We start from the raw sequence: 13,876 nt of genomic DNA, 5'->3' as shown, positions 1-13,876 counted from the left end.
TGGTCCCTATTTTTCTACTTGCATTTTTTATGTGCTTTCGAACTGCTAGGTTGGCAGAAGCTGGGACAACTAATGGGAGCTCACCCATTACACAGCACTAGGGATTCAAACCATTGAACTTCCGACCTTTCGATCGACAAGCTCAGCATCTTAGCCACTGAGCCACCACGTCCCTTCCTTTCATTAAACTAGACATACCCAATTCTTACAAGCATTATTCATATGTTTTTCCCCCCTCCATAAATTACCTGTTTTCAATGTGGTTGTAGCTTTGAACAGATGCTACCATATGAGAACAACCTATACACCTGTATCTTAAAATATTATTATTTTAGTCTGAGAATGGAACTATGCCAATTACTTAAGAAAACTTTTTCTGTGCACCTGGAAGCAGAAGCAGGAATCCAACTAGAAATTAGGGAGCCAGTCGATGGTTGGCCCATACATTAAAAAAAAGAAAAGGAAAAGAAATTAATAAAACAAGTAGAGGATGAGGATGGGATGATGTACTTCCAGAAAGAAAAAAGAAAAGTATAGCAGTAAATTATTTTCAAGCATTATATAATAAAAAAAAAAATCGAAAGGAAAGACATTCAAAGATACCTCCCAGAAAGGAATCTTCCCAGATTACCAGATTTAACTAAAGAAGCACTAAGTAAGAAAATAACGAGACTGGAGATACAAAAACAAAAAAATAAGACTCCAGGCCCGGATGTAATCCCAGCTGAATTTTATATAAAATTTCAAGAATCATTAGAACAATTATTATTAGAAACATACAATGAAGTACTGCAAAAACCAAAATACCAGATTCCTGGACGGAAACACTGATAACCCTCATCCCCAGAAATAATAATGAACAATAGAAGATCCAGAATTATAGGCCAATCTCATTGCTAAATGCTGACTATAAAATATTTATGGCTATAATAGCAGATAGAATCAAAATTATACTAAATGAAATTAGACATTCGGATCAAAACGGATTCCTACCCAACAGACATATAAAAAATAACACACGAATTATCATCAATGCTTTAGAATTCTATGAAGCTCACCCTGAAAAACAGGCAGCTGTGGTATTTTTGGATGCACAGAAAGCTTTTGACAACTTAAATTGGGACTTTATGATAAACCAATTAGTAAAAATGAATTTTGGTGAAAAATTTATAGAAATGATTAGAGCCATATACACTATACAAAGGGCAAAGATAATAATAAACAGAAAGCTTTGAAATAGCTAAAGGAGTAAGATAAGGCTGCCTCCTATCACTCTTGTTATTCATTCTGTCTGTGGAGACATTATTATCACAAATTAGAAATAATTCAGGAATGAAGGGATTAAAAATTAAGTCACAAGAATATAAGGTCCAAGCATTTGCAGACGATTTGGTATTTATTATTCAGGAACCTCTAGAGTCTGGACCTAATCTATTACAAGATATAAACCAATTTTTCACGGTAGCAGGATTTAAACTGAATAAAGACAAAACCAAAATATTGACTAAGAATTTAACCAACAGACAGAATGAAGAACTAGAGGAAAAACTGGGAATTTCGAGAGCAAAAAAAATTAAGTATTTAGGAATTTGGCTATCTGAAAAATGTACCACGATAAAGAGGGATAAAGAGGGAGGAGGACCAAAGTTAAAAATGCATACCCTGTTTCCCCCAAAATAAGACATCCCCTGATAATAAACCCGAATCGGGCTTTTGAGCGCATGGCAATAAGGCCAAGCGCTTATTTCAGGGTTCAAAAAAAATATAAGACGAGGTCTTATTTTCGGGGAAACACGATATTATATTAAGATTTGCTTCCTCAGAAGAAGTGCCGGTCCAAAAAGAAAAGATAAAACCCTAAAAGTACCCATTTGGTTCTTTTACATTAGTGGAGTTCTTGCTCTGTCTATCAAAACTTTAGAATGGGTTACTAAGGGTTTTATAGCTGGTAAAAAGTGAAACGACTGGTCTGCCGTATGAAGGCTTGCATATAAACCATCTGCTTAATTTTGGTTTTGTGACTTAATTAAAAAAAAAAGTCTAGAGACCATATGATCCATATGGTCCCATTCCACACACACACACACCTCACCCCCTCCATTTTCGGGACCTGTCTGCACCCCCAAGTGGCATGCATTAAAAATGTGTAATAATCGCTTACTCCTAAATCATAATAGTTACCTTTAGCCTACAGCTGGTGCCTTCAACAATCCGGTGGGTGAGGCGAGATTCTGCGTTTCCTGCGTTGTGGATTCTGTGGAACCAATTTTCCACAGAAACCGATTGGAAAACTCTCTTAACTTTTATAACAGCAGCCTCTGAGGGAAAGCAAGCTATGTTTGATTGAGACTATCAGTCAGCGTGACCTCGCGCCGGAGCCAAAATAGTGGCTAGTATTTCAACATTCATCCTGGATGGTGTTTTTTGTTGGGTTTTTTTGACGTTCTGATTATATACACCACCCACAGTAAATTTGTGTCCTGGATAAGAATCATTATGAATAAGGTGGAGGAACTTAACTGCCAAAACAAGCAAGGAATTTTGGACTACCACACTTGGCACATTGCCCTAAATCTTGTAATTTTCTAAAGCTGAGAGGCAAAGATATGAGCATCTAACCCTCTTACTGCGTAACCTATCATGTTTCTTCTTATCTATCTCTCTATCTCTCTATCTCTCTCTCTCTCTCTCTCTCTCTATCTTTATTATTTTTGCAAATAATTCAAGGCAATGAACACAATTATTCTTCCTACTTCTATTTTTCTCCTGATGACAACCCTGAGGTGGACTGGGCTGAGTGAGAGGGACTGGCCCAAAGTCATCCAGATGGCTTGCCTGGGTAAGGTAATACTAGAACTCACCATCTCCTGATGATTGGACCAAAGTCACGCAGCTGGCTTTTATGCCTAAGGTGGGACTAGAACTCATTGTCTCCTGGCAATTGGCTCAACGTCACCCAGCTGGCTTTCAGGCAGAGGTGGGTTTCACCAGGTTCTGATCAGTTCTGGAGAACCGGTAGCAGAAATTTTGAATAGTTCAGAGAACTGGTAGTAAAAATTCTGTCTGGCCCTGCCGCCATCTGTTCTCTGCCTCCCGAGTCCCAGCTGATTGGGAGGAAATGGGGATTTTGCAGTATCCTTCCTCCGGAGTGAGGTGGGAATGGAGATTTTACAGTATCCATCCACTGCCATGCCCCCCAAGCCATGTCATATCCATCAAGCCACACCCACAGAACCGGTAGTCAAAAAATTTGAAACCCACTATTGCTTTCATGCCTAAGGCGGTACTAGAACTCACTGTCTCCTGCCTTCCAGCCTTGTGCCTCAACCAATACATCAAACTGCCTCTCATACTGTATCTATCTATATCCACCCAATGAATTTAGAACAGTTCTTGAATTAGCTGTTGTATTATATGTTGTGTAAAGCCAGGCATATATTTGGCTTACTCTATCGGATTCTGAAGTGTGCACAGAACAACTGTCTGCAGCCCTTCAGCTAAACTTTGATGTACATTGATTTTCCAGTGTTGGATCATGAGACTGTGAACCTATGACAAGTCGTTGCTAAAAACCAGGAGCTTCTGATGGGTGGGTTGCAAACACTCCATCCTACTGATGATTTCTTTGAGCGATAGTGGAGTTTGAAGGACCGAGGGACATTGCGTGTTCCAAGCTCTCAATATCTTCAGCTACATACTGATCTGGATGTTTCCTTTTACCACTAACTCTTTTACCTTTTACCTCATAACTGCTTTCTCCAGTAAATACCCCTTTCTCCAGGTCATGGCCAAAGTAAGTGAGATACGCTTTTGTGATTTTGCCTGCTAATGACATGTCTGGTGTTATTTGCTTACTAGGCAAATCACAATTGGTTTGTCAATTGTCAGAAGCAGCTAGTAGTAGGATTAAATACCAATTCAAGGCAATGGTATGTAGCCTTCAACGTGACTTTGAATTGAAAATTAGATGTGCCCATCCATTGTCTTTCAGCCCATTGATTGGATGATTATGAACTGTCATTAAGCAATTTGTACAGGACTCTGTGGTATGAATTGTACTCCTGATGCATGATGTGCTGGGTCGCCAACGATGCAATTAAAGTGGACATTTTGAAATCTGATGGGGCCACATAACATCTTGCATACAATCAACGGAGCATAAATAACAATTAATTTGAAGACGTTGAGCTTATCAGAAATGCCAGGGTAGCATTAAGTAGCAATTAATATAGAATAGAATAGAATAGAACAAGGATGGTGCATATGCTCTCAGTGTACATAAAAGAAAAAGATACCTTCATCAAGGTACAACACTTACAACACTTAATGATAGTCATAGGCTACAATTAAGCAATCAGGAAACAATCAATCACAGTATAAATCGTAAGGATACAAGCAACAAAGTTACAGTTGCAAGTGGAAGGAGATGGGTGATGGGAATGATGAGAAGATTATAGTAGTGCAGATGTAGTAAACAGCTTGCCAGTGTTGAGGGAATTATTTGTTTAGCAGAGTGATGGTATTTGGGGAAAAACTCTTCTTGTGTCTAGTTGTTCTGGTGTGCAGTGCTCTGTAACGTCGTTTTGAGGGTAGGAGTTGAAACAGTTTATGTCCAGGATGCGAGGGGTCTGTAAGTATTTTCACAGCCCTCTTTTTGATTTGTGCAGTATACAGGTCCTCAATGGAAGGCAGGTTAGTAGCAATTATTTTTTCTGCAATTCTAATTATCCTCTGAAATCTGTGTCTGTCTTGTTGGGTTGCAGAACCAAACCAGACAGTTATGGAGGTGCAGATGACAGACTCAATAATTCCTCTGTAGAACTGGATCAGCAGCTCCTTGGGCAGTTTGAGCTTTCTGAGTTGGCGCAAAAAGAACATTCTTTGTTGTCTTTTTTTGATGATGTTTTTGATGTTACCTGTCCATTTTAGATCTTGTGATATGGTAGAACCTAAAAACTTGAAGGTCTCTACTGTTGGCACTGTATTGTCTAGTATTGTGAAAAGTGGAGGTATGGAAGGGTTTTTCCTAAAGTCTACCACCATTTCTACGGTTTTGAGTGTGTTCAGTTCCAGATTGTTCCGGTCACACCACGAGGCTAGTCGTTCAACCTCCTGTCTGTATGCGGATTCGTCATTATCACAAATGAGACCGATCACTGTTGTGTCATCTGCGAACTTCAGTAGTTTAACAGATGGATCGTTAGAGATGCAGTCATTGGTATACAGAGAGAAGTGGGGAGAGCACACAGCCTTGGGGGGGGGGGCTGTGCTAATTGTACAGGTATCTGATGTGATTCTGCTTAGCTTCACCTGCTGCTTCCGATTTGTTAGGCCGTGAAGATTGGCCTATAATTTGAAGATTATAGGCCAATTTCCATGGCCAATAATATGACTACAAAACTGAGGTGAGTGGATAAAAACTAGCAAACTCTTTTGAAGTTCCTCAAAAGAGTAGCAACCAACCATTTATCTGATATACAGAAATGTGGCAGATATGGGCGCTTGGGTCAAAAACAATCAAGACGACGGCTGTGATTGTAAGGATCGAATTCCTTCCCCTTTGATATGTGGATGGTGCAACGTATATAGAAAATGGATGTAGCCACAGTTGCTACCTTAATCATCCCTGTGTTTGGACATCATCCCTCTTCCCTGGATGCAACTACTAGCACAGGTGACCATTTCAAGCATGACAAGCTCTTCTTTATCATGATTGTTAATTGACTAACTTTCCTATAGCTATACTCAACAGTGTTACCTGGACAAAATGGCAGAAAACTCAAGTAAGGGGCTAGAATTCAACGCGGGTTGCTTTTTAAAAGGAAGGAAGATGAGAAGAAGACAACAAGGTTCATTTATGGTTTAAATATTTATGATGTTGGTTTCTCGGGCACAGCTATGTCAAAGGGTTGACATTGGGGCCACCAATTTTTAAAGCGAGGTTACTCTAACCCAATGGTAGTCAACCTGGTCCCTACCGCCCATTAGTGGGCATTCCAGCTTTCATGGTGGGCGGTAGGGGTTTTGTCCAATACTGAAGCACTTTCCTTTTTTTAAAAATTTAATTGACTTTAAAAAAAAATTTCATAGCATTATTTAAAAACATTTTCATTAGGTTTTCATAAAATTCCCTGTGACAATTTAAATTTCTGAAAATATACTATTTGTTTCGCCCGCGCCTAAGTTTAGTTCACGTTACATAAGTGAAACTAAATGGCGCTATAGTGCGACCGCAAACAAAAGAGCCTCGTCCCAGAATAGCTCGCGCATCTCCTCCTACACCACCCAGCTGTAACAGACAAGCAGAGCTGGTAGCCGGCGCCCCCCCCAAACCCAATCCATGATGCGCGAGAGGCATGCGCAGGCGACTATACACTTTATAAATCACCATTACTGTGGAACCGGTGGGCGGTTAGAAAATTTTACTACTAACAGAGATACAAAAGTGGGTGATAGGTATAAAAAGGTTGACTACCCCTGCTCTAACCATAGGCCAGTTGGTAGTGATGGGGAGCTAGGAGAGGGGCGAAGGGAAGCGGCAAACATGAAGGGAAAAAGAAGAATGAAATCAAACTTATTTGCCAGGAGAATGCTTCTGCAAACTTTATTGACACAAAAAGGATCATGACATTCAAAATGTTCTCTGTCTTTCCAAAAGAAATGTGGTGATAGAGCAGTGGATTTATTCTTCCTTTTTAATCAAGGAGAAGTATAGTTCTAGCAGAATGTTAGTTCTAGCAGTAGTAGTGTATATAGTATAGTTCTAGCAGAACACTGGCAGAATTTTTAAAAATGCAGTTTTTTGTTTCTTAGATAGTACCATATATCTGGGTTTGCAAGTTCTGTTTTATTCGCTGCACCGCACAGTATAACAGCTTAGATTGGTACTTGGCCACACACGTTCTCTCTAACCCCAAAGTTGCTTTTTCAAAAGGCAATTGGACTTTCTTGGTTTTTTTCTTGAAGGCGTTTCGCTTTTCACCCGAGAAGTTTCTTCAGTTCTTCACAGCTTCTTGGATGAGAACAACCGAACTGATGTTTTTGGATGCAGAAGAAGAACTGAAGAAGTTTCTTTGACGCGAAGCAAAATGTCTTCAAGGAAAAACAAAGACAGCCCAGTTGCCTTTTGAAAAAGCGCCTTTGGGGCAACTGTGACCAGGATAACGGAGAATCTCCATAGATATTTTCATTAATCTTTTCCACTGGATGTCTGACGCGGGATGATGGAATCAATATCGTCAAATGTTTCCGGGAATGTTGATCTCCGGTCAGCAATTTGGAGAATCCATTTGAAGAAACCTCATCTTACATTTTGCTCTCCTTTATGAGTTTGAGAAAAGCAAGCAAGCCCCAAATCTAGAAGGTGATGGGAATTGTGGGAAATGAAGTTTTCCCCCATCCCAAAACCCCCCCCAAAAAACAGCTTTTGGAGACAACCTCTTTCACCTTCAAAAAGTGTTTACTCCATAAGCAAACTTATAAAACTATAGTGATGTGAGCACCCCGTACTTATCGCATTTGGCAAAGCTGAAAAGATTAACAAGATCACCTAGGATCCATCGTTTGTGGGGGGAGGTGGTGATGAAGAAGAGAAAAAAGGTGTACTGAGATTAAGGGTGATGCAAAAAGTTGAAAGATTTTTCAAGTTTCTTTTGTTTTCGTTCTAGAATTCCCATGGAAATGAAGGACGATTTGCCAACCGGGGATATTATAGCAGCAGGTTTATGAAAAAAATAAAACAGAACTCCTTTGCTGGATCTGTTGAAAGAATGACAGAGAGTAAGATTTTAATTAAAAAGATAACCGCTAGGGTAATTCACCGATAAGATAATTCTACTTGATTCTGTCTAGGTGAGAATGAAGTACAGGCAACCACTAAACTGGGCAATGGAATGCCAAGCGGCAGTCAAAAAGCTTAAAACAACTTTTCTCAGCTGAGCCGGTATTAAAACTGTTGTGTCTGCGCCCCCCGAGCCGGGCCCCCTGCCAGAAAGTGACTTGTAAAGTGAGGGGGAAGGGCCATCAGGACTTACCTCCGGAGCACCGGCTTCCCTGGCTCAGCTCCAGGAGCCAGAGGCAGGCCAGGTGGAGGAGATAACAAGGCCTCCGTCCCTTGACTCTTTCCCCCCAGGTCACGCCTCCAGGCCCAGCTGATGGCAATCAGGCCTGGCTGGACCCTAGGTTTCGTAGGCAGGAGAGGCTGGAACAACAGAAGCAGGGGTGGGGCAGGCCTAGGAAGTGCTGAGTCATGGAGCCACACCGCACAGGATATAAAGGCAGCAAGGGCTGCTATGCCTCTTCGTAGCAGGCAAATCAACTGCTTGACTAGAGCTGAAGTACTGTTTGTTGACTCATCGGCATCAAAGGAGATAACAGAGACACTTGGCAGACGCTCGCTAGTTTGCTGCCAGAGCTGATAGTGCCGGCTACTTAAGTCATCGCTCGGACTGAGGCGAGGGGGACAGAACAAAAACACCCAGATCCAGATAAACCGTTTGTCATACCCACTGAAGAACCAGACATCCGCTCTCTTAAAGAGTGGTTGCATAAATGACAAACCACACGGCCAGATGTCAGACTGGCCCTGCAAGAAGCTAAGGCAGACTTTAAAGCCCAATTTGACAAGAAGAGGGCAAAACCATTCAAAGTACGAGACAGGGTCTACCTAGCCACAAATTTCCTCCAGCCGCTTCAGCCCTCAAAGAAATTGGAGCCACAGTTCATAGGGTCATAAACCCTACATGAGGGTCATAAACCCTGTCGCAGTGGAACTCCTCCTCCCAAAGACTCTTGGCAAGCTCACTGGTTTGTTTTTGCAAAAAGTTTTTTTTTTTACCGCAAACAAACAATTAATCAGTGGAACGACTTGCCTGCAGAAGTTGTAAGTGCCCCAACACTGGAAATTTTTAAGAAAATGTTGGATAACCATCTGTCTGAGATGGTGTAGGGTTTCCTGCCTGGGCAGGGGGTTGGACTAGAAGGCCTCCAAGGTCCCTTCCAACTCTGTTGTTATTATTATTATTATTAAATATAAAAACATCTTCAATCCAAAAAACAATGTGTCGGTAGGCTGATTACAAATCCTTTGTGCAATTTTTTTTTATTTAATTTTGTCACAACAGTCATTGTTATAAGTAAAAAAACATCATGAAGAAAATATATATATATATATATATATATATAAGTAAAGAATATGCATTAGTTATATTAATTTGATATAATAAAGGGAACAATAGAACAGGAACAGTAGGCACTTTTGTGCTCTTATGCACGCCCCTTAATTTCAACATACACATGTCATAGATTTATCTAATCTTACATTATGCCAATCTTATCTTATTACATCATTCATCCCATCATCTTCAATCAATTTAATTCAAAATTTTCCCTCATAATAACCTTTCTCAAATCTATGTTATTGTATCCTATTGTATTGAGTCCTTCGGGAGAAGGGCGGTATACAAATTAAATAATAATAATAATAGTAATAGTAGTAGTAGTAGTAATAATAATAATAATAATAATAATAATAATAATAATAATAATCTTCCCTTCTAACCATTGATAAAACAAATCCCATATCTTATAATATTGTTTATCTTCCTGTTCTCTAATTTCAAATGTCAGTTTACTCATTTCTGCACATTCCATTATTTTTCGAATAATTTCATCTTGCATAGGTAATTTCTCATTTTCCCAATTTTTAGCAAATACAATCCTAGCTGCTGTTATAACATTCACAATCAAATATCTCAATTCTCTGCTATATGTTTCCTCTGCTCACTGTTGTGGTCCGCCAGCAGCCTGCGGGGTGAGACAGTGACGAGGCTGGGGAGGACAATGGGCCAGTCCTGGAGTCAGGGGAAGGCCTGGACGAGGGCTCTGCATCAGAGGCAGAGATGGGGCCAGGGCCATCGGGGAGCGATGTACGGACTCCATTGCTTCCAGAAGCAGACAGCAGAGAGGCAGAGGAACAGGAGGAGCCTGTTCCTAGTGCACGGATGAGAAGAGCTGCCAGAAGGCAAGAGCAGCTGAAGAAAAAAGGACAACTCGGGAGTAAGGCCAGAAGATGATTGGCCCCTCCCATAAGGCTTAAAAGACCACCAACGAGCCATTGGGTTCTTTGTAGAAAAGCAACGTTGATTCCATTGCTTCTTGTCAGCGTCTCTTGAACTTTGTTGGGTTTTTGCCAAGAAAAGCCTTTGGCAGGTTGCCAAAGACATCAAAAGCTGGCGATAAGGCTGACAGACTGGTTATTAAGAATTTTGTTTTGGATGAATTAATTCTAAGCTGTTTTAATAAACTAAGTTGGTTGAGGTCTGCATGGTGTTTAGTAATCACTACTTGCGCCTTGATCACAACAGCTCACCCTGTATTTCACTGTAGCCTACTCAAACCAGAAATTATCTCTGACATCAGACCACCTACACCCACACATCCAGCCCCCATTATGGTGGAAGGAGAGCAACATTTTGAAATCAAAGAAATACTTGATTCACGCATGCACCATGGTTCCACAAAATACTTAGTGGCATGGAAACACCTTACCTCAATCCCAAAACGAATGGCTAGCTAAGAAACATGTTCACGCCAAGGAAATTCCACCCGCATTACCCAGACAAACTGTCTTGATTATTGTTGTTTAATATGTTTTCTTGTTTCTTGCCAGGTGGATTATCCTTTTTCCTAAGGAGGGCAGAATGTCAGATCCGTGAATCTGCCATTTCTCAAGGGCGAAGAAGGGGACCCCTTGCATTTGTTATTGCATTCGTACTTTATGGCTTTCTCCCCGATAAAGATCCTGTATCCTGCAATTTACTGATTTATACCTTCTAGCCTAAGTGACGTGGTGGCTGAGGGGCTAGGACGCTGAGCTTGTCGATCAAAAGATCGGCAGTTCAGCCGTTCGAATCCCTAGTGCCGCGTAAAGGGGTGAGCTTCCGTTACTTGTCCCAGCTTCTGCCAACTCAGCAATTCAAAAGCATGTAAAAAATGCAAGTAGAAAAAATAGGGACCACCTTTGGTGGGAAGGTAACAGCGTTCTGTGCGCCTTTGGCGTTGAGTCATGCCGGCCACATGACCACGGAGACGTCTTTGGACAGCACTGGCTCTTCGGCTTTGAAACGGAGATAAGCACCGCCCCCTAGAGTCGGGAACGACTAGCACGTATGTGCGAGGGGAACCTTTACTTTTACCTTTACTTTTACCTTCTAGCCTGGCGCCTAAGCGGCCTGGCATTTTCTCACCTTTTGGGGAATGTAAGGGGAGGGAGAGCCATGTGGACTTCATCGCTCGAGAGCTGGCGGAAGGATGACCCTGAGAAAGTTCCCTTATCACTTTCTCAGAGCAGCCGGTACAATAACATCTTCGCACCTGTGGATTGGCTGAATCTACATTGGATAGTTGGGAGGGGTTTCTAATCCCTTTATTCTAACTGCACAGCCTGAGGACCCTCAGTCTGCTTTCTTTTTGACCTGCTATCACCTCTATTCAGAAAAAGGTTCCTTTTGAAATGGCAAGTTTCAAGAGTCTTTACATTCTTGAATAAGGGGGGAGAGGCTGGGCCTTACAGTGTTACTAACTGTAGTGATTCATGTAACAACGACCAGCAAGGAAGGGCGTAAAATGGGGCAACGTTCCAAATGCCTCACTTAGCCCCAGAAATTTTTTTGGGCTCCATTGTGGTCGTAAGTTGAGGACCACCTGTCTATATGGCCACTGTTAGTGTTTTTGAAACTTTTCACATATTTAGAGTAGATAATGGGCCTCTGTGGCTCAGACTATTATTAACAGCAGCTGCTTGCAATTACTGCAGGTTCAAGCCCCACCAGGCCCAAGGTTGACTCAGCTTTCCATACTTTATAAGGTAGGTAAAATGAGGACCCAGATTGTTGGGGGCAATAAGTTGACTTTGTATATAATATACAAATGGATGAAGACTATTGCTTGACATAGTATAAGCCGCCCTGACTCTTCGGAGAAGGGCGGGATATAAATGCAAATAAAAAAAAAATCTTTCTGAAAAGTGCACACAGCTATTTAGCACGAAAAATTAGCAAGCAAACATATGTATCTGTTTTACCTGGAAGCAACTGTATTAAGGGAGATGGTTCTTGTCATTTGTGTTCTTTTTATCTAAAAGTGATCTAGTAAAAAGAAAGTTACAAAAAAATCGATTATTATCCATGATTTGCTTTCATCTCCTGCTCATCTTATGCAACAGCAAAACACCCTGAGAGGTTTTTATCCGCAAAAAAATATAATATTTTTTAGAACAAGTTTTTATTAATTTTTTAGTTTCCACCTCCTACACACATATATGATTTATGAACAGAGTATTGGCCATATCGTATCTTATAGAATTCAATATATTCAAATATATTTTACTTAGTTGCATTTTTTGCTGAAATATTCTTTTTTCATAGTTTTTATTCATTTCTTAATATTTCCTTGCTCGTTTTATTAAGTCACATCTTCTTTCGCCCTTAGGTTCTAATTTCTCCATTTTTATTCGTATTCATTCCCTTTCATTCAAAAAATATAATTACAGGAAAACGAAAACCAGTCCCAAAAGAACAAGCAAGAAACCACCAACCTTTCAAATGAAGAAACAAGGACGAGGGTAATTGACAAGTCCAGAACCCAAATATTAGACATTCACCTAAACATCTTTGCCTGTGTTAAGTATTTCCTAGCTTTGTCTATTTCTTCGACAAGCTTCTTCAAATCGTCACCTTCGAACAAGGGGAAAACAGGATCCTGGGGTGTGGGGGGGAAATAAACAGATCGAGAATGCAGGTTTTCTTTCGTTTTGTTTAAGCGGAAGATCAATTGATCATTAAAGAAAACAAAGGTCAACCAACATCCCTTTTCCTTGGGAACATCTGCTAGGAACCCAGGAAGCAGAAAATCTGTCCCGATAATGTCTTTCTGGCCATATACAGATAATCCTTGATTTATGACCTTATTTAATAAGAATAGAATAGAATAGAATAGAATAGAATAGAATAGAATAGAATAGAATAGAATAGGTTGACTCAGTCTTCCATCCTTTATAAGGTAGGTAAAATGAGGACCCAGATTGATGGGGGCAATAAGTTGACTTTGTATATAATATACAAATGGATGAAGACTATTGCTTGACATAGTGTAAGCCGCCCTGAGTCTTTGGAGAAGGGCGGGATATAAATGCAAATAAAAAAAAATAGAATAGAATAGAGTAGAGTAGAATAAAATAGAATAGAATAATATAATTATAATATATTATATTATTATTATTATAATATAATAATATTATATTATATTATTATATAGAATACCTGACTCTGTGGTCTCTTCTCAAAATCCCCAAAGCTTTAACCAAAAACTCTCTACGATTGACCTCACCCCATTCCTAAAAGGTCTGTAAGGGGTGTGCATAAGAGCACAAACATGCCTACCGTTCCTGTCCTATTGTTTCCTTTCATTATATCCAATTAATATAGTTATTACATACTTATGCTCATATATATGCTTATATATTATATAGTTATTTTCACGCTTATGCTGTTGTGACAAATAAAAATAAATAAATAAATAAAAATAAAAAATAGAATAGAATAGAACAGAACAGAACAGAACAGAACAGAATTTTTTATTGGCTAAATGTGATTGGACACACAGAGAATTTGTCTTGGTGCATATGCTCTCAGTGTACATCAAAGAAAAGATACGTTCATCAAGAATCATAAAGTACAACACTTAATGATAGTCATTGGATACAGATAAGCAATCTGGAAACAATATCAGTATACAAGGATACAAGCAAAAAAGTTACAGTCATACAGTCATAAGAGGAAGGAAATGGGAGATGGGAACGATGATAAGATTAATAGTG

At 40.0% G+C, this 13,876-nt stretch overlaps 1 protein-coding gene across 2 annotated transcripts in view; it reads right to left on the bottom strand.

Annotated features, from left to right (window-relative positions):
• Positions 1 to 6,598: 6,598 nt before the first annotated feature.
• VWA3A (von Willebrand factor A domain containing 3A) overlaps positions 6,599 to 13,876 on the bottom strand; it is a 56,063-nt gene continuing 48,785 nt past the window's right edge. For both annotated transcript variants that reach the window (XM_058157264.1, XM_058157265.1), the window contains 3 exons: positions 12,662 to 12,759; positions 12,083 to 12,146; positions 6,599 to 7,758 (listed from right to left, as the gene is read on the bottom strand). In XM_058157264.1, the coding sequence (XP_058013247.1) occupies positions 12,098 to 12,146; positions 12,662 to 12,759 (147 nt within the window). In that variant the 3' untranslated portion in view covers positions 6,599 to 7,758; positions 12,083 to 12,097. The remainder of the gene's footprint in view (positions 7,759 to 12,082; positions 12,147 to 12,661; positions 12,760 to 13,876) is intronic.

The sequence above is a fragment of the Ahaetulla prasina genome, chromosome 14, assembly GCF_028640845.1.
Source record: "Ahaetulla prasina isolate Xishuangbanna chromosome 14, ASM2864084v1, whole genome shotgun sequence".
NCBI classification, from domain to species: domain Eukaryota; kingdom Metazoa; phylum Chordata; class Lepidosauria; order Squamata; family Colubridae; genus Ahaetulla; species Ahaetulla prasina.
This window is presented reverse-complemented; position numbering and strand designations above follow the sequence as displayed.